The sequence below is a fragment of the Myotis yumanensis genome, unplaced genomic scaffold (assembly GCF_028538775.1).
Source record: "Myotis yumanensis isolate MYYU_CA2020_CCGP unplaced genomic scaffold, mMyoYum1.0.hap1 SCAF_3, whole genome shotgun sequence".
Classification (NCBI taxonomy): Eukaryota; Metazoa; Chordata; class Mammalia; order Chiroptera; family Vespertilionidae; genus Myotis; species Myotis yumanensis.
Genome location: NW_027223754.1, coordinates 15,064,519 through 15,091,826, shown reverse-complemented (window position 1 = coordinate 15,091,826; position 27,308 = coordinate 15,064,519). Strand labels below are relative to the sequence as shown.

The 27,308-nt window shown below is 43.2% G+C and overlaps 1 protein-coding gene across 8 annotated transcripts in view; it reads right to left on the bottom strand.

Moving 5' to 3' along the window:
* The window catches only part of DLC1 (DLC1 Rho GTPase activating protein), a 368,479-nt gene that overhangs the window by 28,580 nt on the left and 312,591 nt on the right, over nucleotides 1–27,308 (bottom strand). For 5 of the 8 annotated variants that reach the window (XM_070408308.1, XM_070408300.1, XM_070408301.1 and 2 more), the window contains one exon: nucleotides 3,999–4,070. In XM_070408308.1, the coding sequence (XP_070264409.1) occupies nucleotides 3,999–4,070 (72 nt within the window). Of the gene's footprint in view, nucleotides 1–3,998; nucleotides 4,071–18,530; nucleotides 18,600–18,707; nucleotides 19,031–27,308 lie in introns of those variants that run through there. The other 3 variants (XM_070408305.1, XM_070408306.1, XM_070408302.1) reach the window with 2 other exon arrangements.

Here is a 27,308-nt window from a genome sequence, read left to right as displayed (position 1 = left end):
TATTCCTTGCTGAGAAATCCACCCCCGCCCCCCAAAAAATCCCCGAGTAGGGAGAAGACCAGCAGCACCACTAGAAGTGTACATCCACGCTGGAACTGCCATGAGATAAAAACACGCTATCCTCCCTCAGAGCCCCTGCTAACAGGGGGAATAATGGGCTTGCCCATGTATTACAGAACGCTTCATGAGTAATTTATTTTCTAGAGATAACACTTAAGATACCTTTTCCTTTACAATGTTGAAAACTAACATAATGAGTATTACAGTCGATTCTTTTTTTTCTAAAGGCTGGAGTTAGGTAACTCATACTATTCCCTGAATGGTAACATAGGAAAACCAACGAAGTAGCTATTGCCCAGAGATTTATGAAGAAATATATGAAAGTTAGTATTGCAGGATTATATCTCATCATTAAATTGTAGATTGAGCCTCTTTGGCAAATGTTAGTGGCACCAATATAAGTGGAAATAAGAGAGGGGCTTACAGTGAATGCAACTTAGTAAACACGAGCAAGGCAGACTGCAAAGTGGCTTAAGGGTTATGCCACAGCGTTTCACTTTGAACAGCCACCAGAAACTCTGAGTATTAAGTAACAGAGCTGCCATTAAAGAATATATTTTGAATACTTCCCAAGTATAACATCAGATCTATAAATGTAAGTGGAAAAGCTCACATGCTGTTAAATGTATATGAGACAGCAACTATGTTATTTTAGCAATTCCTAACTTAGTTTACCCAGGCAGGGCTGTATTTTAGATTACTTTCCTGACTCAAATTAACTTCAAAATTTTGTTTAAAAAAAATGATTCTAGGGTAGTAGGGGCTAAAAGCAAGAGAGGAGTGAAATAATTAAATCAATAATTTCTCTTACTTGCCTCAACTCTTTCCTGAAAAAAAAAAAAAAAGCTTTCAATAGATGAGGGTGTATGATGTGTAGAAGTTCCCAGAGTTCTTCAGGTTAGGATTTAAACTTCTAGCTTGGGTTTAAAGGCAGGAAGTAAAAATTGCCAAGGACCAAAATAGAGCTGAACAGGAAGACCAGGAATGTGTGGGTTGGTGTGTGGGGTGTGTGGGGTGTGTGTGCTACGCACCCTGCACACAGCGACAGGAAGAAGGGGCGAAATGATAGCCCAGAACAATACACCTCAAACGCAGGCTTACGCTTCAAAAAGAACTGCCAACAGGAAGGGACCCCGGGATGTAACCTGAGAAACTGCAGTGTGCCTTTTAGGATTTGGGAAGGCCTGAGGACAGAGACTGGAACTGGGTCTTAGCAAACGTACACATCACAAGAAAGTGCTGCTGCTTGGCAGCAAATCAACACCGAAAATGGACATAATTGGAGGAAATTTAATTTCTAAATAGGAGAACAAAAGGGACAAAGGACAGTCCCGGGACCGGGACGGGACCGCCGCTGCAAATGCAATTATCTCCCCCACCTCCAGGAGAGCCGTGAATGGAAAATCCAATAGAGTGCTGCCCCCACCCCCAAAGCCCTCCTGAAGGACAGAGATACTCTCCAGGGTGAGAGGTCAAACATTCTCTCCAAAGGGAAGATAAGCAACTCTATCATAACACACATACGGGTTAACCAAATATCTTAAAAAAAAAAAAAAGGAATTGGAGATGCCCACTGCCATGGGGGAGCAGTAAACGGTTTTATACAGTCTAACAATAACATAATTCTGAATCCAGCATCATGGGAAAAGCATACATTCGATCTGGGCTACAATGAGGAAGACCAGGTATTGTAACTTAGGTCATGAATGAATTTAGCTGAGTGAGCGAGAGAAAGGAAATCATCTCTAGGGTCTCTGCCCAACTTGCTCCTGGGAAGCAGCCCCGTCTCCACCCAACTCCATGCCCCTCTTCAAGGCAGCCTGCTGATCATGTCTAGCACTATAGCCATTCTTGGCCTGGACCCCTGAGGTTTTGCTCAAGTATTGAAGAAGGTTGGCAGTGACCTCTAGCTCCAACTAAGAGAACACCGCCATTGCTACAAGAAGCAGTCTGCTATTTTATTATTCTGGAAGAAGAGAAGAACTAAAGACCTGTTTTATAATAACTATTCATTGTGAGAAGAGTTCAACGTGAAAACAAATTTAAGTGACATCATTTCATCTGGATCTTTTAGAGATTTTGTCACATGGTGGCTGTCTCATAGCATCTCCTTCCTTCTTCATTAATGAAAAAGGTGTATTTTTAAATGTGAATCAACCAAAATTATGTTTGCTCTATGAGAGTCTGACAATCCCTTAAAGCTCTTCTCTGAGGTTTGAACTGTCTTGTTTTTGTAAGACAGGTAGCACCCACCAGTGCCTGGCATCCTTGTTGGTGCTGAATTAACACTAGCTGCTCAATCAGTTGACTGGGTGGCTGGATGAATGAATGGTAAATGAATAAAGGAGACTCCTAGTGGGGTCATCTGAGTAGTATTACGGAGGCAAAGAATGCTCAGTTGGAAGAAGTCCTGGAAGTCATTTCATTTACTCTCAATTTAGGAACCTCTTCATTATTCACCCAACCTTTGCTTGAAAATTACTCGTAAAATGGAGTTCACTCGTTCACAACTGTAATTCTCTTTAAATGATTTAATACAGAGAATAATAAAACTCTCATCTAAACAAACAGCCTATTCTCATCTCGCTGTGCAGAGCACACTCCACCCACACGGGGCAGCCAGAGGCTGAGAATGATGGAGACTCGAGGTGCTCCCCATCCTAGCCCTCAGCACCCCAAGGCACTGACGAGAAAACGAAGTAGAACTTCAGCCCAGATCCTAATTACTTTTAAAAAGGTCCATTTTTCTTCATTACAAAATTGAATGTCATGGGAAAAATAATATTCATCGAATGAAAATCTCAAAAACGTGAAAAGCCTAATCACAAACTGCAACACAAGATCAAGAGGTTTAGAATAAAGAGCTCTTCCAAACCATCAAGAAAAGCACAATCACTCAGGAGAAAAACAGGCAACAGACTTTACAGAAGAGCAAACATCTGGCCAGATGATATGAAAAAATGTGCACTGTATCATCAATGATTAGGGAAATGGAAGTCAAACTCTGTAAGATATTTTATACCCATTTGATAGGCAAAAATTAAAGTCTAACAATATCAAGTGTTGAGAATACATGGTAGGAATGAAATTCGGCACATTTTTGAAAAACCTGCCTTATCAGATCAAGTACACATATTCTCTATTACCCAGTCACCCTACCCTTAGGTATATATGTGAGATAAGTTACTGCACATGTACCACAAGAGTACCACAAGAATGTTTGAAACATTACAGTTTATAAAAGCAAAACAGAAAAATCAAAATGCCCAGCCAAGTGAGTACATAAATAACAGTGACAGCAATATAGGGACATAGTCCAGGGGGCACCCAGACTGGAAGAATCTTAATATAAGAAGTGAAAATATTAAATTCTACAAGTTTACTTAGAGCATAAGACCCTTTTGGTAAAAGAAAACAAGCTTATAAAAGGAAAGCAAAAAAAAAAAAGATAAACAGGTTCAGGAAGACGGTGACTTTGGGTAGGGGCGTGGCAGAGGGAGAGCATATGGTCGTGTGATTATCAAGATCCTAGCTTTTGCTTTGAGTGGGGGGGGGGGGGTTCTTAGGTGCTTGCGACATTGTTTTTTTAAATGAAGGAAATAGCTAAGTATATAAGAAACTGTCTGAAAGTAAATAATAGATAATAATAATTATGAACCAAGGATATGATTATGTTAACATTTTTTAAAAAATATATTTTTATTGATTTTTAGAGAAGGGAGTGGGAGAGAAAGATAGAAACATCAATGATGAAAGAGAATCACTGATTGATTGCCTCCTGCACGCCCCCTACTGGGGACTGAGACCGAAACCCAGGCATGTGCCCTTGACCAGAATTGAACCTGGGACCCTTCCGTCCGTAGGCTGATGCTCTATCCACTGAGCCAAACTGGCGAGGGCTATGCTAACATTTTTTACAAATGGTGTTCCCGGCTCACCTTCATAAAGCTGTGCATACTGGGGGAAACCTGTTGCCCGTAGCCAATCACAAGCTTCTTTGGCTTCAATTTCTGCAATAGAACAGAAGACAAAGAGGTTAAGTCACAGGTACTTCAGCATGCTTCTTCCTTAATACGCTCTGATAGTTATACAAGCAAAATACGGATGTCTGATGGTAACAAATAAGCCCCCCAAATCCCCTTAATTCAAATGATTTAAATATTGTGCATCATTCCAGACTTTTAAAAATGCATATAATTATCCATCTTTCCTTAAAAAAGGGGGGGGGGGGGGGGTGAGGTCCTAGCACTAGGTTACCCTGTGCTGCTTCTATGTTCCGGTTATTAATGATTATGGCCTAACTTGGTTTACTTTTCACGTCAACAGAAGGCCAAGTACATCTGACACCCTGGAAGAGCACTAGCCTGACCTTCAGCCACCTGATGGGATGCACATTAAGCCCCAGGCATTGGGGCAACAGGTCTTCAGATGCAGTTACAGGAGGGAGGCCCGGGCTGTCGGATGACTTGGGGGCATTAATTCAATAAATCCCACAATCCTGGGAGACTGAAACGCCTAATAAAGCTTTTATTTCCCTGTGATTAACATCGTGTAGAATGTAGATAGTTTTGATAAACAGAAAGGCCAAGTGCAACTGACGCATTACTATGTTCAAACTCATTCAAGGATGTGGTCATGATTCTGTTAAAACTGACTCACATAGGAGGTCAGGGCACATTCATGAGTTTCTCTGTTTGCACAACAAACATGCTTTTAAAACAAACAAACATATTTTTATTGATTTCAGAGAGAGGAAGGGAGAGGGAGAAAAACATCAATGATGAGAATCACTGAACCCTGACTTCCTGGTTCATGGGTTGAAGCTCAACCACTGAGCTATACCGGCCAGGCAATATTCTTTAAAAAAAAAAAAACATAGGCTGCCCTCTGCATGCATGCCACTGGGGATTGAATGCGAAACCAAGGCATGTACCCTTGACCAGGAATCAAAAAGGCAACCTCCTGAGATACACTGGACAATGCCCAACCAACTGAGCCATACTGGCCAGGGCAAGAATATTCTTTCAGTTCTTCTTCCCACGTTCACCAGGCCATCAGACTACATAGGTATCTAAGGCTATGCACTCATTTATAATTGTCTTAACATTGCTTAATTTATTCCAAATTCAAACCTTCATTTAGCATCTCTCCTCTGAGCCAGATGGGAGCCCATCTTAGAGAAGTACATACCTTATTTTTGCCTGGCACCTTAATGGTTTCAAAGCATTTGGGGCCGGCCCTAACTGGTTTGGCTCAGTGGATAGAGCGTCGGCCTGCGGACTCAAGGGTCCCAGGTTCGATTTCGGTCAAGGGCATATACCTTGGTTGCAGGCACATCCCCAGTAGGGGGTGTGCAGGAGGCAGCTGATCGATGTTTCTCTCTCATCAATGTTTCTAACTCTCTATCTCTCTCTCTTCCTCTCTGTAAAAAAATCAATAAAATATATTTTTTTAAAAAAAGCATTTGGGTCCTATTATTTCAAGAGGTCCTTGCCTTTAAGGAAGGGTAATTATGAACGCTCAAATTCATGAAAGCAGATAGGAATGTCCTTATTGAGCAGAACAAAGAAAAAAACAACCTGCTATCTTCTGATGAGTTAGTTAATACCCAGCTACCAACAACTACAGCAGTGGAGTGGGAAAATTGACATGGCAAAGTTTACTTCCATGAATCTTTTATTATAAAAGCAGCAGCATCAAACACCAGATTCAGGGCTGAATTGGGGGTGAAGGATAAAGTGACATAAACATGTAAGAAACTCCATGTTTGCACTGCATAGAAGAACAAATAGAATTGCCCAATGGGAATTATCTGGGTTTAACAATTTTTTTTTTTTGTATTTATACCCATATCTTGTCTCAGAAAGAAATTAAGAAGGCTTTAAATAAAATCATAAAATAAACATTTTCTAGAAAACTATATTGCTGGAAAAATATACGGTGTCCCAAGAAAATGTACACATATTTTTCTGTAGATCCTATTATGTTTTGAAAATGAAATGTATTTTAATAAACACTGCCTTTATACTTATTCAAAGTATATACATTTTTTGGGACACCCTACAGTAGCTCAATATTTTATTTTAAAGGATGAGGAAACTACTTTTTCTCTATCTCCATGGCCCCCGCTCAAAGATAGACATGGAAAGAAAAAGGAGCTGTTTGCTTTTAGAAAATATTTTAAATAACTCAGTTTCTGACTATTTAGAGCTTATTTCTGTTGAACAGATTGTTAGACATGGAACAATAGATTGTTAAGAGGTACATGTTCTTGTTTTCTTAATATTTCACTTAGCAAGTGGTGAGTGACTAGAAATTCTCAATGGCCACGTTTTCTGGCTGTGTTCAGACACAACACCAGGTCACAGCGAGCAAACACACACCAGCCTTAATTAGACACAGTTCACCAGCCAATACTGCCACTTGCTTAGAGCATGTTCCCAATGTTCTTATTAAAATGGCTTTATGCCAAGAGACACGGAAGATATAAGGTACTGTTTTTCTAAAAAATCTTGACATTTATTTATATACTAGTAATGCTTTACAAATTACAAAGTGTTGTCACATATATTACTCACTTAAGGACCCGTGTGATTTCGGGAACTCATAAATGCCTACTGCTGCCTCGTCACTCTCTTATGCATTTTCCATCACCGAGAAAATGAAATGCTCCCAAATGACCAAAAACCGATAGAAAAAAGATGGTGTCTAAATTGTCGCTCTTCTTAGAGCCACTTAGTTAGAGAAAAGTGATGTGAACAGGTGAAGATTTGCCTCCCCAGCAGAAAACCGAATGAAAGGCGTACAGTGGCTAGAAGGCAGCGCGTTCAAGAACTGCAGATCCAGTAATTTTGCCCTCCCTTTTCCTTACCCTAAAATGGAGGAGAACCTGTCTTTCTTTTAGAGATGAAACCATGGGAAATAGATAAGCCCATATCTATTTTACATTGAAAAATGTCCATGCATGAAAACTTCAGGCTGCCTACCAAATGAGAACGTAACCTGCTGTTTCTGCAGAAATCAGAATAAAAAAAAAAAAGGTAAACATTGTAAAAAGTTGTCACTGATATTTAAACTAAGACTAGTTCATTGATTTCACTCCCACCCCTTTCCAATTACTGCCAAGAGAAAATGGTAATAATCCAATATAAGTACTGAGTTTTTTAAAGTAAAATTTTCTAGCCCGGCTGGTGTGGCTCAATGGTTGAGCATCAACCCAGGAAGTAAGAGGTCCCTGGTTCGATTCCTGGGGGGCACGTGCCCGGGTTGCAGGCTCCATCCCGAGGAGGGGTCGGTCGCACAGGAGACAGCTGATTGATGATGTTCTCTCTCATCAATGTTTCTATCTCCCTATCCCTCTCCCTTCCTCTCTCTAAAAATCAATAAAAACATTTTAAAAAATAAAGAAAAAAACATTTCTAAACATTTTACTTAATAAGAAATGAAGTAATGTCTACATCCAAGTCAGCTTGGGAGTACCCTCTCTAATTTCACCCCCCTGATCCAGGCCATTACTTTTACTCTTGTCTCCGAACTAAAACTCTGGGTCTCCAATTCTCTCCTCTCTGAGGATCCATCCAACCCTGGCTCATCCAATTTCCTAAGTTACGGTTTTGATCTTGTCTCTAACAAACTTCCTGGAACTCCACTACTCAGAAAATCAAGTCTAAACACCTCCACGCGGCTGTCAAGGCTCTTCATGTGGCTCCCTGTACTCCTCTGTATCCCAGCCAAAGTAAACTGAGTGCTCATCTTCCCACACATCTATCTCTGTGACTACTCTGGCCTGAAATGCTTTCCCATCCTCTCAAGGTCAACTATCATTTGTCCTTCAAGGCTCCACCCAAATGCTGCCTCCTCTGGGCAGTCTTCCCAGATGCCTTTCCACAATTTTATCAACAGCTAACTTTTACTGAGTGCATGGTATGTGCAAGGCCCCTTCTAAGCACTTAATGCATATTAATTCATACTCCTCAGACTGATTCGAACACATGGATTACCAGTATCATCCCCAAGACATACAAATAGGGAAATAACCAGTTCTTAAAAATGTGCTTTCTTTCATTCAAATGCCATAGTAGGATAGAGAACTAAGACACACAGAAATGAACAGGATAGGTTCTATCCTTAAAAATCATTACTAATAAAAGGTAATATGCTAATGAGGGCGGACGTCTTCCGGACGTCCATCCGGACAAAGCCACAGCGGCTGTGAGGCCCAGGGCTCAGGCCTCGCAGCTGCCATGGCTGGCAGTGGCAGCAACAGCGGGGTGATTGGGGCGGCACCTTCCCCTGATCATCCCAGTTGCCTCCTCACCACATTTGTCTGTTGTTTGCTTAGAGAAAACCCAGGTACAAAAGTGACATTGTATTCCCATTGTGTTTTTAGTTTCTGACAGCATTTGCACCTGGTGAGGAATGTTTTTTAAAATCATCCTTATAGTTTACGCACCACCACTCACGTACATTGAAGGAAAAGTTATACCCTGATTGCCCAGTAGAGATCTCCGAAAGCCAGGCCTGGGTCAGTTCCTGCGACTGAAGTGATTACGCATGTACATGGTCAAAAGGTGAGCAGGCCTAAGTCGTCAGTAAGACATCCCCTGAGGGCTCCCGGACTATGAGAGGGGGCAGGCCAGGCTGAGGGACCCCCTCCCAGTGCACGAATTTTCATGCACCAGGCCTCTAGTATATATATAACAATAAACAACATTCAAAATATTAAAGAAAACCATGTACATGCGTAATCACTTCAGTCGCAGGAACTGACCCAGGCCTGGCTTTCGGAGATCTCTACTGGGCAATCAGGGTATAACTTTTCCTTCAATGTACGTGAGTGGTGGTGCGTAAACTATAAGGATGATTTTTAAAAACATTCCCCACCAGGCACAAATGCCGTCAGAAACTAAAAACACAATGGGAATACAATGTCACTTTTGTACCTGGGTTTTCTCTAAGCAAACAACAGACAAATGTGGTGAGGAGGAAACAGGAAATTTTGATTGGAAACAGCGTTAGTGGCCAGTTGGAGGAGATGAATGAGGTCCTTTTGTGTATGACTGGGAACCATCAGGCCTTATTTGCACATTTCCTGGCACGATGGGATGACCCCATCTTCCCCTTCCCCCTCACTTTCTGTAAGTGAGACAGAAATTCCCCAACCCCGTCATCATTCTGTTAAACCCGCTGCTCTTAGCAGGTTGAGCAACAGTGACTGAGTGGAAGCAGGAAGTGATTACTGCCCTCGCTGGTTTGGCTCAGTGGCTACAGCACGGACTGAAGGGTCCCAGGTTCGATTCCCATGAAGGGAAAGTACCTTAGTTGTAGGCTGGATCCCTGGCCCTGGTCCAGGCGCGTGCGGGAGGCAACCAATTGATGTGTCTCTCTCACATCAATGTTTCTCTCTCTGTCTCCCCCCTCCCTTCCACTTTTTCTAAAAATCAATGGAAAAATATCCCTGGGTGAGGATTAACAAAAAACAAAATAAACCTTCTGTTTGTGGTCTTCACAGTGGGCACTCTCAGGTTCCCTGGCTCCTTTAACAACATGCTACCCCACAACCAGGGCTCAAGGCAAATAAATGCTGCCCGAATTTCTTCCTTAAACAAAAGCGTAAGGCACTAGAGGACTAATTCAGACCAAGAACTATGACTTGAATCCTTTTCTCTTTGCAATTAATAAAAATAAATGTCAAACACACACAGATGGCGAAGACTGGTTATCAGGAGTTACCTATGTAAAACAGATTTTGGTGGGCCAAGTCAGATAGCAGTATTTATATATTAATCTTTATTAAAAGCTAATGTTACCTCATCCCAGCAAAGATTTGGACTGGCAACTAGAAGCATTCCTACCCTCACGTGTCTAAAAGAATTCTAAAGCCCTGCTGTGCAGATTCTGAAAGAAACCAGTTAGGAAGCTTCTGAAAAAACCTGTTGACACTAATTCCGTTTCTCAGGCCACCTGGCCTAAGAGTAGCTGACTCAAATCCACTGTTCGATAGATTCTAGTACCGTCACACATGGAAGTGGGGCCAATCTTCATCCCCCCTTCACTCAATATTTATTTATTGAAAATCTGCTAAGTACGCTGCCAGCTCTGCTCAGGGACAACCAGAGACACAGGTTCCTGTTCCAAAGCAGGAAGCCACATGGAAAGGTAATTCCCCGTGGAGTGCAAGGTGTCTGCTGATCCTCTACTTAGGACGGATTGGTTTCCTGAGGGCTATTCACAGGCCCACGTGTTTGTTAGGTCCCAAGGGACTATACAGGCAGCACCAACGAGTCACCACTTCCTATGTGAAAAGCCAAAGTCCTAACGGCCATGTGCCCTGGTCTGGGGCTCCTTACTACACTCTGTCTGTCACCCCATCTCCCTCAGGCTAAGTGATCCACCCTTACTGGCCTCTTCTCCTCCCCCCGCCCCCCTCTCCTCCCCCCCCCCCCCCCGCCCCATAAGCTCTGATATATGTCCCATGCACCTACAACAGTGTGGGGTACATAGCAGTTGCTCAATAAGTAAACATGACACAAGAAATGTGCTACAATACGATTTCTGTTCCAGTAAAATGGCCTTAATTTTTCTGACCAGGATGCACAATAAGAAATACGTTTTACATTGTAACCATATACATGCATGTATGCAGGTAATGTGTTTGAATATATGCATGCATTCATGTAGAGAAGCACACTGTGTATGTATAAGCATACGTCAAACCGAAACAAGTTTCACCAAGTAACACGGTAAGTGATGCAGCCTTACATTTTTCTATTTTATTTTGAACATGTTATCTGTTACCCACCAAAGCAACCAATTTGAAATACATTATTTTCATAGAAAGAAAAAAAGGAAGAAAAACAAAGATAGATTGGAAGGAAGGAAGGGAGGAAAAGAAAGACGGAAGGAAGGAAGGAAGGAAGGAAGGAAGGAAGGAAGGAAGGAAGGAAGGAAGGAAGGGAGAGGGAGGAAGGGAGGGTGGGAGAAGAGGCTGGGAGTAGAGACAGAATGAGTTAGGTATCGAGACGGGGAAGCACAGGTGTTTGTGAAGGAGTGGTAAATAGTTGGATTTACTGTAACACAGCAAAGGAAGGGCAGGCATGAAGTGGGAAGTAGATGTAAGCATCTCATCGCCTGGTAAACCAATGAGCAATAGGTTCCATTTCCTCACTCTTTCTAACAATCCATCACAGAAAGGGGGCGAAGTATACCGCAACAGGTCAGGAAAACTGGTCCAGGAAAGAACCCATTGTTCAGTTAAGTAGCTTTAAGAAAATAATCTCTCTGGACCTATTTCCTCATCTGTAAAACCTGGGGTTGCCACAGGCTTTGCAACCCCCCAGGCTTCAGTCTGAGGTTTCCTTTATGCTCAGGCCCCCTTCTCACTGACAACCTAAAGAACAGGTTTCATTTCTACTGTCAGTTCCCAGGTTTACTATCAATTTCACAAACACATTATTCTTCCTCTCAAAAGTCAGAACAATAGTACTGCTTTAAGCCCTGATTTTCTAAATACACTTTTAAAGCATTAACTGGTTTCAGTGCAAGTAAGAACTGGAAGTTTGGGGAGTTTTCTTTTTAAGTTTTTTTTCCTTTTCCTGCTTGAAGTTTGGAAGCAGATATGTTGCTTTCTAGTAAAAAATATTCCTAGAAATCATCTAAAGTGGGGAAAGGACCCATTTTCCCCAGTGATGTGATGACAACTTAATAAATAGCTTCGCCTTGAAAGAAGGGAATCTTGGGAGGCCCGCCCTGCAAGCCTGTACCTGGGATTAAGCACATTCGGTGACACTTGGCAAATGCAAAATTAAATCATGTGAAATCCCCTTTGGGGATCATTTAGTTCGAGCGTCTGCAAAATGCTGTTTTTAACACAAACCAAAGAAAGGCAAGTAGCTCACATAAAAACATACATGCTCTTCCCTTGCAAGATAAAGAGCTCAGCATTAATTCGAGCCCATGTAGGACATGGTTTTATCAAGCACTCAGGCTTGAGCTGATCCAATTACTTCCAGGAACAGAAAGTATCTCCCAACAAATCAAAGTTGGCACTGACTACCCAGCACAAAGAAGTCCAACTGAAACGAAAATAAACTATTAAGGAAATGAATACTGCATCATCACCTCTTTCGATTTCGATTCGTTTATACATTCGAGTACATACACACATTTTTAGTTTCTATATCAAATACTTATGCCTTTCAAACCATGCACTGAAGCCCTTTGAAGATGATAACTGCATAGATTAAGAAGGCAATCTGAAGAAACAATCTAAATAATACTTTTAAGAGCCCTTATTTTTCGAGCTTTTTTTTTTGTGTGTAAAGTGATGCATCTGTGTTAGGATTATATAGTCCATTTCCTTTATTGTTTAAGGCAAAATGCCTTGTTACAAACCTAAAGTAACCCTACCATCTCCATCATTAAAGGCTGGCAAGCACATCGATTCTTCCTTTTAACATGTTAACTAGCTAACTCTACTAAGGTCCCACCCACCTACCCCCAATCTTTGGTTTTTGCCCTAAATTCTAGAATGCTATAGCACAGGAAATAGAGAAAATACTGTGCAAATCGTACTGCTACAAAAACCCGTAAATTAGAAATAAAGGGAATAGTGAGGAATTCTAAAGAAGCTGTTCATCCATATTTCAGATAATTCTGACAAAGAGGAAAAAAGAAAATCAAGAATCAAATAAAAAAATCAAGTTGCCTTATTGGACAGCCGTGAAAACACAGGGCAGGAACACCCCCTCCTCCCCACAACTCATAGCATCTAATGGTGAAAATGTGGTTCAGGTACCCCTATCTAGTTTAGGAACCCTTCTGGTTTGATAACTGAAGCATTTTCCCTACAAACACATTAAGGTCCTCATGTTGCTGCTATTCCCGCTTTGCTGTCACATCCGACAGGAAGGGGTCTGAAGTTCCATTCAATTCGCAGGTGACCTTGGCCTAGTCACTGAACTTCCCCACTTCTCAGCAGGGAAGAGGCAATGTTTTTCCAGGCTGCTTTGCAAAGTTCTGGAATTTCCCATGCAATGACTTTTACAAACACAAGGACTAGACAAGATCCCTTTTTCACACTCTACAGTTTGAAACAGAAAGTTGCGCGGAGAGGGTCCCTTAGTCCATGGTTTCCCCAGATGCGGGAGGTGGCGATGATTTCCGAATTTCGGCATCTTCCATCTACTTTATCACCTGGATGTGACAAAAGGCACAGCGTGGCTGTGGTGCAGCCCAGCGCCGGGGCCACAGGCCTTCTCACCTCCAAGGCCCTTCCTCTCTCTCCAGCTTCCTGAGTGCAGCCGCCTGGGAAAGGCTACAACCTCAGGGTGTGGAAAACTTTTGTCCCTCAGACATCCTCCAGGGACTCCCGCAAGAAGGAAGGCGCCTTTCTGACAAGTCAGGAAGCAGCCTCCAGTCCTCTCCGCAGGACACTCGGAGGCCTGGCGGGGAAGGGAACAAAATGTGGATGGGAGGTGACAAAGGCCTGAGGACTGGCTTCACCCACCTCAGCCTTCAGTGAGCTTTTGATTTTCCTCCTTGGGATGTGCGTGTGTGCGTGTGTGCATGTGTGTGTGTGTGTGTGTGTGTGTGTGTGTGTGTGAGAGAGAGAGAGAGAGAGAGAGAGAGAGACCTGAAAAGGCCACCAAGGAGAGGCATATGTGAATGGAAAAGGAGCTTACAGAGCTTTCCATGGTGAAATGCAGTCAAGTAGCCGAATAAAAACCAAGGATGAATGATTAAGAGAAACTGATTTCTCCATGTTTTGGCTTGACTTCAGTTAAGTTTTCACATTTTACCATTGGGTGCCCAAGAACATTAGTTCCTACTAGGCAGGCATTTTCATGATGCCATTCAAATGTCTTCAGTTTCATCTGCGAGATCATTCCCCCTTAGACATATTATTTAAAAAGACTGTCACTGAAGAGAGCATATCAGGGCAGTCAGCACAGGCTAGACTACGGTACCCAGACCCCTTGTCTACACGTCAGAGACAGAGGCTCACTCTCCATCCACTGGGCTTCCAGAGAAGGGGTGCAAAACCGACTGCTTTTCTATCAGGAACCCCAACACTGTAGCTCCCCACCTCGGAGCTCAAGTCCCCTAGGACACTGCGGCTACTGCAAGGCGCACGATGCCAAGTGACAAATACTGTTTCCTAAACAGAATCAACTCCTGACATATACATCTCCCTCAGCTGGGACTCACACACACAGCTGGTTGAAAACCTAGGTGTGCCAGGTAGTGAGTGACGTGGCCAAGCCTCAGAGTCCTCTCACCTGTGAAAGGGAGACCCACTGTATCTGCTTCGTGGTGCGGCAGCAAAAAATAAATGTGACCATGAATGCAAACACGACCCATTTTACTTCTATAATATTAATACTATCTTGTCAAAAGTCTGCACATCTTTTATTAAACTTCAAAAAGGAGTGTCCATAATAGAGAAGGCTGAGTGTTTCTTGTGAACGACTCTAACAGTATACAGGCCAAGTGTGCAAGGCTATAAATTTCAATGGCAAGGAGGGAGTAGCTAGTGAGAAAAATGCAAAGGCAGAGTCGACCTAATTAAAGAACCCCAGCGGGACTACTCCCTAGTCCTTATCCTTGATCACCATAATCCTTTACAATAACATGGGTCCCCCAAGCAAAAGTGTAGACAGCCCTTCTCAGCTGGGAATCTTCCCCCTTTTACATTAATTAGATTTCTGACTAATTTGAGGGTGAAAGAAAACACCACTGATTGCATTCACACCAGCAACCCATGCCTAGAGAACATCCTTTAACCCTACAGCACCATCTTCTTAAAAGAGGAACCACCCCTCAAGGCTTTAGATTCCTCCATAGGCAATGGCCACAGAGTCGGCTATAAGGACAGTTGTGAGCGGCTCCCGAAAAGCATTTTCCTCCTAATTGCACAGCCGTTGAAAAGAGGACCATGGGACTGTGCTTTCTGGGACAGTGTTTGGTTCTCTGCACTTTATGGGTGGGCATCAGTTTACCTCCACCTCCACAGCGAGAAAAATCTGGGCCTTGAGTGCTGTGTATAGATACTTCCTTTGCATTGTAGACCTACTGCTCCCAGGTAAGTCTCTTAGGGGTAAATCCTGCTCAAATGAGCACTCAGAGGAATGACTAAATTCAGAAATTAAATTTTCTCTCCTCCACTGGATCTCAATTCATATCATTCTAATTACTGGATTATGCAAACATGAAACACGAAAATCTCCTTTCTCCCCAGGTCTGCTTTATAATTTCAAGCACAGGCTTTGGCATTATGTGTGCCTTGCTGCTGGCTACATCCTGGGGCCAGGTTTTGCTAGAATGTTCTAAAGCAGCGATTTATACATTTTCATCTCCTGGCACAAAACTAAAATTACTAAAATTCTGCGGCACACCAAAAAAATATATATATATATTTTTCCCATTCTGACAGACAAAAAAAAAAAAAAAAGTATAGTTTTGAATCAGTCACACCGGATAGCCATTGTTGGGTTGGCTGTTGTCATTTTTTTATTTGACAATCTAAGGGAAAATAGGTCAGTGCCCCTGACTGAATAGTCAGGTATTAAACATTTTAAAAATTCTTGCGGCACACTGGCTGAAAAGCACTGTTCTAAAGCACCAAGTATTCAGTCTTTAGCGATCTGGCAACAGCCAGGGAGGAAAGGGAAACATCTGAAGTTATTTTTACTTTTGCAAGTCTTCTGGCTATACAGGGTGAATGCTAGGGTGGGTCAAGTATTGTCTGGAGCCAGCCAGGGTCTTTTTTTCCCCCCCTCTCTGCATGGCCTCATTTCCGTCTTCCTGTTGCTAGGAAGGAGAACTAAGCATGAGAAACTCGTGTTTACAATACTGGACCATCCTGTCCAGCACAAGGCTCTCTTCAGAACAGAACCGCTCACTTTACCCGCTGTACTCTACATGCCCCTGTCTTCTGGCCCAATTCACCTCCACCCTTCCCTGGGTATTTTTCAAATGGCATATTTACTCACCTAAGTCATAAAAATACCACTCTCACTTGAGCATTGCATCATGGCTTAAAATCTCCATGGGGACACCAAGGGAAACCCAAGTACTTATTTTTGTATCTGAAACCACCTCTTGGAATCCCACCAAGCCTCTGACTGGCGGCATCTCACTGGGGCCCGCCACATCCCCTCTCAGCCCCCACACTAATTCTACAAATAAGAGTTTGAGAACAATTTTCACCCACTCACAGCAATAACTTGTTCAATCATAACAAGTTTTTCTGTTAATATGGTATCTTTTCCAGCAGCAACCAAACATCCTTTTTCAATGTAAAAACATCCTTAGACCATATTTGAAATGCAGTACAGAACATTAACAAAATAAAAAAAGAAATAAAAAAAGAAAGGCTTTAGAGGTTAAAGTGCAACCGGCCTCTCACCTTTGCTCCACAAATAGAGTTAAATCTTTTGACGGGACCAGTGTACTAAAACTTGGATCGCTGCCTACAACTCGCCATAGTTAACTACCCGTCCGTTCAACCTTTTCACTCTTTAAGGCACCTCAGTGGTGTTTCTCATAAGATCTACAACTGGGAAGTTGAGACACATGGAAGTCACCCAAACCACTTTTCCCATCCACTCGATGGAAAGATTTAAATTGGGAGCTACTTATTCTGATTCTGCAGAGCTGGGAAACCGGGTCACTCCCTTTGGGTGTAAGGGGTCACACGCTCAGCTTGAATTGGAGTAAGCTCTGTTTTGGTCAAAAGCAAACTTCGAAAGGCAGCTGGGAGAGAAAGTCAGTCTGCTGTGCTTCATTTTAAACTCTGAACAGTAGTGCTAATCATAAAAGTATGCACCCAGGCCGGGGCCACGCTGTAAGTCTGGCACGCTACAATAAAAGTTAATACGAGCAATCGCCAACATTTTCTCCGAAAATGTCTTGAAATAACTTCTGAGTGTACATCTGCTAACTATTTGACACTCAATCTCCAGGATTTTAGTTCTTCGACCAGGGGGGCTGTTGACTTACAGGGCACCCCTCTGACCATCTGCTGTAGTCTGCAAGCCAAGATGGCACTGGGTACCTCCACTAGTTCCACACGTATGGTCTGCAAATGATCCCGCAGGGGACCAGATGGATGCTGAGCTAGTCAACCTCTTGGAGCTGCGGATAGATTTACATTCAGAGTTCTGCTGGGCTATTATTTTCCCTCATCCTTTCAGCAGTTTGGGGGAAAAATGTAATTTGAGACTCAGTATTCCTCTGTCTCCAGAGCTGGGTTTTTTTTCTACCCAAATGCGTCATAGATGCCACCCTCGTGAATCTTTCTGCAGCGGATGGCTGTGCCTAGGCTGCATACCTTCATTACCATGGCTGAGCCAGCCTCGGAATCCCGAGAATGAACCCATTTGCTAACCAGGCTGAGTGTATCAAGACTCACTCACAGCTGGCGTGGGACAAGGCTTCCTTCTCCACAGAGCAGACTGACCAGACACAGGGGTTTCCTTCTACAACAACCAGCATAAACTGGGTGTTTCTGGAACATCAGCACCAGACACGGCTCCGATTCGCCAGCCTCCCTCCCCCGGGCTCCACTCAACTCCCCCTCGTGACAGGGGCTGAGCTCTGGAAAGACACGTAGCAGGGCCGGCTGGCTACAGCCAAGGGTGCACCTCCTTCGGCAGGATCAAAAGCTCGTCCGGCCCGTGACGTCGGAGGTGGGGACAAGGTCACAGAGGGTGGCAGGGCTCCAAAAGGCCGTCGCCTGGCTCCGAGGGAAAAAAAAAAAAAAAGCCGGGCCGGGAGGCGTGCTTCCTTCCTTTCGCTGGCCCCGGGACCCGCTCTGCGCGGGCGCCCCCTCCGGGGCCAAGGGCGTGGGCATCTCCGCGGGACATTTTGCGAAACCGATCAACGCCCCAGCCCGTGAAGTCAGCTCCACGGCAGCCCTGCCGGCACGTACCCCTCACGCGCAGACCAACCGCGGGGCTGAAAAGAGCTTCAACACGCTCCAGGGGCGCACCATCAGACTCAGATTTTCTGAGTTATTTCAACAGAACGGTTTGAAATGAAAACAAGTTTTTGATTAGCTTACTTTCAGGTTTTTTAAAAATTTCCAAATGCCGCCACGATCTCAACGTCCCTAAATAATAAACGTTCCTTCCTATGGCGAAGGAAAACAAGTACCAGCAGAAAAGATACTAGAAAGCGGTCACGCCGAGCACGGTCGGTCCTCGGAGTCAGAGGCCATCACCGCCTGGTTATTTCCAGCGGCCCCGCGCCCCGCGCCTGGCCAGGCACCCCCAGCCCGGCCCGAGGTCCCGAGCCCCAGCAGGAAGTGAACGTGGGCTTCGCTTCATTAGCCGCGGTCTCCTCCCCCGCCAGCCCGCAGCCCTTCCCGGAGCCCACGGGACGCGCCAGCCAGTGAGTCCCCAGGAGACATTACCCGAGATGAAGACCTCTCCCCCACCCCCAAACCCCTTGTGTTGCCCACACTCCACCTCCTCCACTCCAAGAAGCTCGGGCGACTCGGTCCCAAGCCTCCTCGGAAAGCGTTTCAAAAGCACAGAGCGCCAGGCACCGACTTGACAAGGTGGCGTGACATTTCCTCCGCGGCGGGTCCCTTCCGCAGCTGGCTCCCGCAGCTGGCCCGACGGCAAGGCACAAGTCTAGCTTACGTGTTAGGATCATGGTGTCCGGCTTCTTTCTGCACATCAAGTGCGGCGGGGGGCGGCAGGCGCACAGTGGGGAAACCGAGGTAGCCCGACACACCTGGGCTTCCCCGCCGCCACCCACGGCTGCACCCAGGACGAGCGCCCCAGCGGTCCTCAGCGCATCCTGGCTCGCCTCTCGGTGCCACTCGCCGCGGGCCCAGAAAGAACGCAGGGCTTTTCAGAGGTTGAAAGGGGAGGGCGCTCAGGGAACCCGGCGAGGAGCCCGGGATCGGTTACTCCGGCCACGAAGATCGGCCATAGCCGGGGCAGCAGCGAAGCGCACTCGCACCGGCGGCCGGAGCGCACTGCCTCTTGCGCGACCTCCCCGCCGCGCCCGCCCGCACTACCCACCCCGAGGGGAGGGACCGGGCGTGGCAACCTGGCTCCCTCCCCACCTCCTAGGTAGCCCGCCACTGCCTTTTGCAACCCTCAGGCTCCACCCACTCAGCCAGCCCCTCCCACTGGCCCCGCCCTCGCTCCCTCCCTGCGGCCGGGCTCGCCAGCCGCGGCCTCGGGCGGTCCTCTGGCCCCGCCCCTAGCCCCGCCCCCGCCCCGCCTCTCCTCGGCCGGAGCTGGAATGTTATCCTGGGGGACGTGCACGTCTGCAGCAGGAAACGCCTAAAGGTCTCCAACTATTGGAGCCCGAGGCAAAGGCAAAGGCGGCACCCACGAGGCGTCTACTTATCCGGGAGGTCTCCGCTGGACCCCGCGCACTTTTCCTGTCGTTCTTGGTAGTTTTGCACACTTTTTAAAAGTCTCAGTAATTCTAGGAACCGCATACATCCGCGTGAACAGAGGGGACGTGGGGAAGTAGGGATAAATCAGCCTTTTCTGGTCTGTAAAATGGGGAAAGTAGCAGTCCTTTGGACACGGATTATTCATTGCTAAAGCCCCTAGCCGTAATGTAAGTAATTAATACTGCTGTAGGGAAGGATGAGCTTTTCCTGCGCACGTGTTGAGTCTAAGGTGTGCAGTCAGTCGTAGCCAGTATTTCTCAAATCTTGGCCCTTGGGCTACAACCTAATGCAGCTCCTGGAACTGGTAGGACCGGACCCCAGACTGCAGAGCTATAATCTATAAAAAAAAAATTTAAAAATGTTTTTATCAATTTCAGAGAGAGAGAAAGGGACAGGGAGAGAGGGATAGAAACATCAATGATGGGAGAGAACCACTGATCTGCTGCCTCCTGCACGCCCCCTACTGGGGATCCTGGGCGTGTGCCCTAATCAGAAATCGAACCCTGAACTCCTGGTTTATGGATCGAGGCTCAACCACTGAGCCATACCAGCTGGGCAGAGTTATAATCTTTGATGGTGATAATCTGCATTTCTTCAAGAGCTCTGGAGATTCTGAGGCACTGTAATTTTTTAAAAAAATATATTTTATTGGTTTTTTTTTACAGAGAGGAAGGGAGAGAGAGAGTTAGAAACATCGATGAAAGAGAAACATCGATCAGCTGCCTCCCGCACATCTCCTACTGGGGATGTGCCCGCAACCCAGGTACATGCCCTTGACCGGAATCGAACCTGGGACCTTTCAGTCCGCAGGCCGACGCTCTATCCACTGAGCCAAACCGGTTTCGGCCTGAGGCACTGTAATTTGAGGGCCCCTGATATACTATGAAGTCTAGAATTTTTAAAGCTCATAAATGAAAACAATCTCTATAAGATTTTTTTAAAAATCCAAGCCAGTTCCATGAAAACTTACTCTGGGGCTAATTGATACTTACTGCCTATTACCTCTGGGCAAAGAAAACTACTAGTAACCTAAACCCATTAACTCAACAAACATATCAAGAGCATGTATATATGCCCAACACTATTCTAGGCTGTGAAGATATAGCAGTGAGCAAAAAGAACAAACATCCCATCCCTCCTGGAGTTTACTTCCCAGTGGGGAAGATGCACAGTAAACAAAATAAATAAGTGAAATATGTGTTGTGTCTTACGTGGCATTCTATAAAGCAGGGGAGAGGTTAGGGGAGCTGGGGGCAGAGTCTACTTTTAAATTGGGGTAAATGCAAATGGGAGAATTTAGTCTTTCTGAGTTTAAAATGTATTGATTTCATAGTTAGGTCTTAGTGTACATACACAAAATTCTTTTTCACATGTGTTTCAAAAACAATAAACATGTGCTACCTCCACTACTGGCTCCCTAACTTACGCAAACCAGAATCAGCCTCTGAAGAGGGCATTTCAGGAAGGCATGCGCTTCTCTATTCAGCAATATGTCCAGGGCTTTCACCTACCTACAACTGCTGGGTAGGACAAGGGTCTCCAAGTCTAGGCTGTTCTTACTAAATGCTACTCTTGATAAAAGTTCAAATGTAGCACAGTATTTTGCAGACACAGCTGTAAACAGGATGACCTTGATAAGGAGCCCAACCAGATTAAGTGTAGCCAACTGGAAAGAAGTTAACATATAATTAATCAGAGTGTATAGAACAGTGATGGCGAACCTTTTGAGCTCAGCCTGTCAGCATTTTGAAAAACCCTAACTTAACTCTGGTGCTGTGTTACATATAGAATTTTTTTGATATTTGCAACCATAGTAAAACAAAGATTTATATTTTTGATATTTATTTTACATATTTAAATGCCATTTAACAAAGAAAAATCAACCAAAAAAATGAGTTCACGTGTCACCTCTGAGTTTGCCATCACTGGTATAGAAGCAATACTAAGCTTTCTTTTCCTGAGACAGATGTGAATTCCCAAGGACACAAAGGTAAGCAAGAGCAGGCCCACCTCTGCCTGCTCAGAGTTTACAGCCTAGTGGGGAGGCAAAAAGGGGCACATGAAAAAGAGGTGTGAGGGCCGGAAGTCGGGACCTGACCTGGCCCAAGACAACAGAAGAGGGAGCTGCCCACTGAAATTTGGGTGCTAGAGGAGCTGTCAAAGTGATGAACAGAGAGAAGCCATTTTCATGGAAGAAGGTCTCCAATGATCAAATCTGCATTCTGAAAAGATCATTTAGGCTGCAGTGTGTATTTCAAACTTGGAAATTAAGAATACACCTCCTAAATATGCTAATTTCCCTTACTTATTAGAAATCCAAACCTTAAAAATATATTCTATATTCTAAGCATCTCACCCAAAGCATATCAATTCTCAGAATAAGTTCTTAATTTTTATTATTAGCGGGGAGAAGTTGTAGTTTACTTTAATTAGGTTTCTAAGAGTCTGTGCCTTTGCAATATGCCCACCCCACTCAGTACACATGTCTTCTTGTTCAAGTCACATTCCTTTTTCCTTGTGTATTGATGTCGTCTCCTCTGGATCTTCTCTCATTTCATCACATCTCTTTGGAGATTTGTATTATGGGAATTGTTCATCATCTAATAAGACTAATAATTCCAAAGACATTTCCCTTAGTGATGTATTGGTTGGCATTTGGCTTCCACTTCTACACTTCTTTGGTTTCCTGACACAGCCTGTGTCCTGGGCCAAACCCCAACTTGCATAATTTTAATTCTTGCTCCTGTTAGAAATGGACATGCTACATGTTGAAGGCAGCTACACATGTAGAATAGTGGTTGAAAGCAGGACTTTTGGAGCCGGCCACTTCCTGGCTGTGTGATGAACACATTATTTAGCCTCTGCAACTTCAGTTTATCTTTGAAAAGGAAGTTGAAATAGTGCACATTTCATGGAGCTTTTAATGAGGATTGAATAAGATAATGTATGCAAGTGCTTCGCTCACAGTAGGCACTTGATAATGTTAGCCGTTATGTAGTACTAAGTGGGCACATAAGCAAAAACATGAAATTTCTATTTAAATAATTTTCTAGGAGAAGGAAACAAGACAAGACCTTGACTTTAACCTGTCTGAATCTGAGGAGGCTTTATGAACTGGGGGAAGGAAGGACTGGAAAAGTCATTAAGAGCGTCAACAAACAGTGGTGCTTAACCTGATGAAAGAGGGTCCCCGAGACAGTTCAGAGTCCTTCCTCTTCATTTAACCTTCAACTCATCACCCAGAAAAGGTTTCATTTGTCTGTCACGGGCAGATGACATTAGACTGGGTTTGTTAGCTGAGCTGTAATAAGATTCGGGTATTGAAACCCTGGCCTCTTAAGAGGCAGGGATTAACGTAGCCCATTTCCCACCCAGCAGTCTATGGTTCTGTAAAACCCCTTCAACACATGGGAATTAAAAAAAAAAAATCACAAAGTGCACAAGGCTCGATTGCTACCATTGTTGTCAATTTGTTCTTAATGGCAGATGAGAAAAAAAGAAAGAAAAAAGGTTTGATACGAGGTCCTATGCTGTTTGCTCGTTTCCATGCTCTTCTCTGTTTGGCCATCAGCTTCATGGAATCTGTCCACAAGAATATCCATCCCCTGCCTATCTGGATGTTTTCACATTCAACGTCATATTACCAAGGCTAGAAGACATCACATGGCCAACTCTTGCATGACGGAAGGCTGAGTGACTAAAGACAACCCCTTGCATTTTATAGTGAAGGAAGGAAGGAAGGAAGGAAGGAAGGAAGGAAGGAAGGAAGGAAGGAAAGGAGGGAGGGAGGGAGGGAGGGAGGGAGGGAGGAAGGAAGGAAGGAAGGAAGGAAGGAAGGAAGGAAGGAAGGAAGGAAGGAAGGAAAGGAGGGAGGAAGAGGAAGAAAGAGAAAGAAAAGAGCAAAAACGTGTCTACAGGCACTCAGGCAGGTAAATGCTGGTTAGGAAAGCAAGCCATCCCAGGCAGGTGAGACTGAGGAGCCCAGGACCCTCCAAGAGGGCAGCGCCACTCAGGCCCATTGGGTTGTTGCCAAATGTTAACACACCAACCCCACTGCTTGGAGCTTAAAGATTTTTCAAGAGCCCCTAGATTTCTATATTTTATATCAACTCTCCCAATTTTTAGATGCTGGCAACAAATCTGTTTTTTAAAAATTGATTTTTACAGGGAGAGAGAGAGGGAGAGAGGAACATTGATTTGTTCCACTTGTTTATGCATGCATTGGTTCCCTTTTGTATGTGCCCTGATGGGGGTTGGAACCCAAAACCTGGTGTATGGGGAGACCCTCTAAACAGCGGAGCTATCCGGCCAGGGCCCAGCTGGCAACAAATTGTAAAAAATCTAAACCCATGCCAAGTAATTTCAACTTTGGGCTTCATTTAGCTGTGGGGCAATGAATTTAAACCTCTGCTCTAGTGAGATGAGCCAAGCAATCTCTTTGGAAAAATTATTTCTCTCCCACAGGAACTAAAAGATTCCTGTGCTTGGAAAGTGTCGTAATATGATTTGTGTTCAATGCAGCATTGTGAAATTAGTGCATAAAATCATTTTATTTGTAATGGTCAAAGGAAATATGACAAATAAAAGAAAGTTTTGAAAATAATTTTTAAACAGTATTAATTGAAGAGAAGTACCTAAATTCAAAATTTAATGGTTGTTTTTAAAACATTTATTTATATTTAAGCTTCAGTGACCCAAGTCTGGGTTCTTCCCCCACCATCTATCCTGGTATCTAGTCTTTTCAAAAACATTTAAAACTCAAATTCTGGGGGTGTGGGATGGGGAAAGAGGAGAACAAGAGAGCTTTAGGCAGTGAAATAAATTCACCCATTTTAAATGCTATCAAACATAGCTCTCTTTTTCAGTAGATCTTTTGGACAACATTTTTGAACAATTTAAGTTTAAAAATGGGAAGGTTTACTTAGTCTACTAGTGATATGTAAAAAACGGCGGGGGGGGGGGGGATCCCTTGTTCCTACATACATATAATATAAATCTACTTTTTGGATAATCACTTAAGCCCCAAATATGAACCAGCCTGGCATAGTATTTATATTTATTTCTTTTAAAATATATTCTTATTCACTTCAGAGAGGAAGAGAGATAGAAACATCAATGATGAGAGAGAATCACTGATTGATTGGGCATGCACCCTTGACTGGAATCGAACCTGGGTCCCTTCAGTCCACAGGTCTACACTCTACCCACTGAGCCAAACCAGCTAGGGCTGTTTTTCTTGGTTTTAGAGAGAGAGAGGGAAGGAGAGGGAGAGAGAAAGAGAAACATCAATGTGAGAGAAAAACATCTATTGGCCGCCTCCTGCATGCCCCCTACTGGGGATCGAGCCCAGGGCATGTGCCCTGAGTCACACCGGTCAAGCCTGGCTTAGTACTTTTATCATTTAACAGATATTTTTTTTAACCCTTGTGCTGGTGAAACAAAAATGAACACGAATAAGTAAGTCCTGGGGGTGTAGTGTACAGCATGTCGAGTGACTATAATTAATGAAATAATACTGTATTATATATTTGAAAATTGCTAAGAGAGCAGAACTTAAAAATTATTACCATGAGAAAAAAAATTGCAATAGTGTACGGTGATGGATATTAACAAGATTTTATGTGGTGATCACTTTCTGATATATACATATATTGAATCGTTACATTTTACATCTAAAAGTAATGTAATATATCAATTATACCTCAATAAAAAAAATTCAGTAAATGACTCAAAACAATGAACATGAAGAGAGGGCTTGGGGGAGAAAGTTACTAGCTGGAAAGTCAGAACAGATCCAGTTCTGTGAAAGTTCAGTGGAAGGTTTGAACACACTGAATTCTCAATTCTACTGGTTTGATAAATCAATGGGCATGCTTTCCTGAGATAGTAACAATATTTACCGCAGAATCTCCTATTTCATTTAACAGCTTGGGTAGTTGGTTAGCCCAAGGCCTCTCTGCTCCAAATGGCAGAGAAGTGAACCCAGAAGTTCTGGCTCCCAGTCAGTGCCCTTGTGCCCCCACCTCCATCCGACCTTCACCAGTGCTGGCTCTTTCCTGTGACCTCTGACAACACAGAAATCAAGCCAAGTGAAAAGTCAAAATTGCGATTATTTTTTACTCCATGAAAGAATCTGGGCTACTTTCCCGCCGAATTAGCCAATTTTAATGGCATGCTTTGATTCTTTGTTTATTCGGACATTATCCTTGATTTAAGAGTTATTTTTTGAGCTTGTAGATTCATTGAAAGCTGAGGATGGCCAACATTATTTTATAAGTACTAGTAATACTTAACATTTTGCTTCTTAATTATTTAAATTTTATAAAGATAAAACATTAATTGTTAAAAAAGTTAAGAAACTACAAAAAGGTATAAAGAAAAAAATTAAACCTTTTCATACTTTCACTACGAGAGACAACTACAGATTTACTTTCATGTCTCTCCTTCCGGTCAGGTATTTAAGTACACATACTTTGTCTACAAAATTGAGGTCACAGTGCATATTGTTTTGTAATATTGTATTTCACTTAATATATCTGAAGAATGTGACTTTTTATAGTTGTTCCTTATTCCATCTATGGATATACCCCTCTTTTCTTTATTGAATATTCTTACATAGTAAATTTGAAAGAGCAAAAATGGTAATTTCCCTAGGCATATTCCTTTACTGTGAATTAAGAGGTCAAAGGGTATCAGGACATTTGATATATATTTCTAAACTCTCATCTAGAAAGTTTGCAGCTATCTTATATTTTCACCAGCGTCTGGATATATCTATTTCTCTTCATGTTAAGAACTGCCAACGTTATAATTGCCATTTCTATTAACTAACAGAAAAAGCAAAAGTATCTCATTTTTATTTGAGTCTACATTTGTTTGAATACTAAACTGGCTGAATTTTTTTATTGTAGTAAAATATACATAACATAAAATTTATGATTTCAGTAATTTTTAAGTGTACAGTTCAGTGGCATTCAGTATATTCACAATGTTGTGCAACTGTCAAATCATCCATCTCCAGAGCTTTCTCATCTTCCCACCGAAGCTCTGTGTCCATTTAACAGGAATTCCCCATTTTCCTTCCCTGCCAGCCACTTGTAACCATTGTTCTGTGTCCTGTCTCTAGGAGCTTGGGTATTCTAAGTACCTCGTTCAAGTAGAATCGTACAGTATTTGTCCTTTTATGTCTGGTCTGGTCTTTTTGTTATAATCATTGAATATATTTATATTTATAAACCAGTTGTATTTTTTTAAAAGTTGCCCATATAATTAATCATATAGTCCTCTTTTGATGAAACATTTTGTTGTTTCTTACTGATTTCTAAATATTATTTATACATTAGGGATATTAACCATTTGTCATTTATTATAAAAATATCTTTACAAGTTTGTCATTTGCCTTTTAAGCTTCGTTTATTTATGATACCAAAAAAACCCAACAAGATTCAAACAAAATTCAAAGGTCTTACTTATTTGTTCTTTTCAATCATTAACTAGGAGTTTACTTAAGTAGTTTTCCCTACATGTTTTGAAGGCAGAAATGCTAAGACACAAAATCAATTTACAATACAAGGTCATTTAACAAGTGGGATTTTTGCTCTATTTATTTAAAGATATTTTAAATGATTTCAGAGAGTCAGGGAGAAGGAGAGAGAGATAGAAACATCAATGATGAGAGAGAATCATCAATCGACTGCCTCCTGCATGCCCCCCACTGGGGATCTAGCCCACAACCCAAGCATGTGCCCTGACCGCGAATTGAACCGTGACCTCTGTTCATAGGTAGATGCTCAAGCACTGAGCCACACCGGTTGGGCTATTTTTTTAA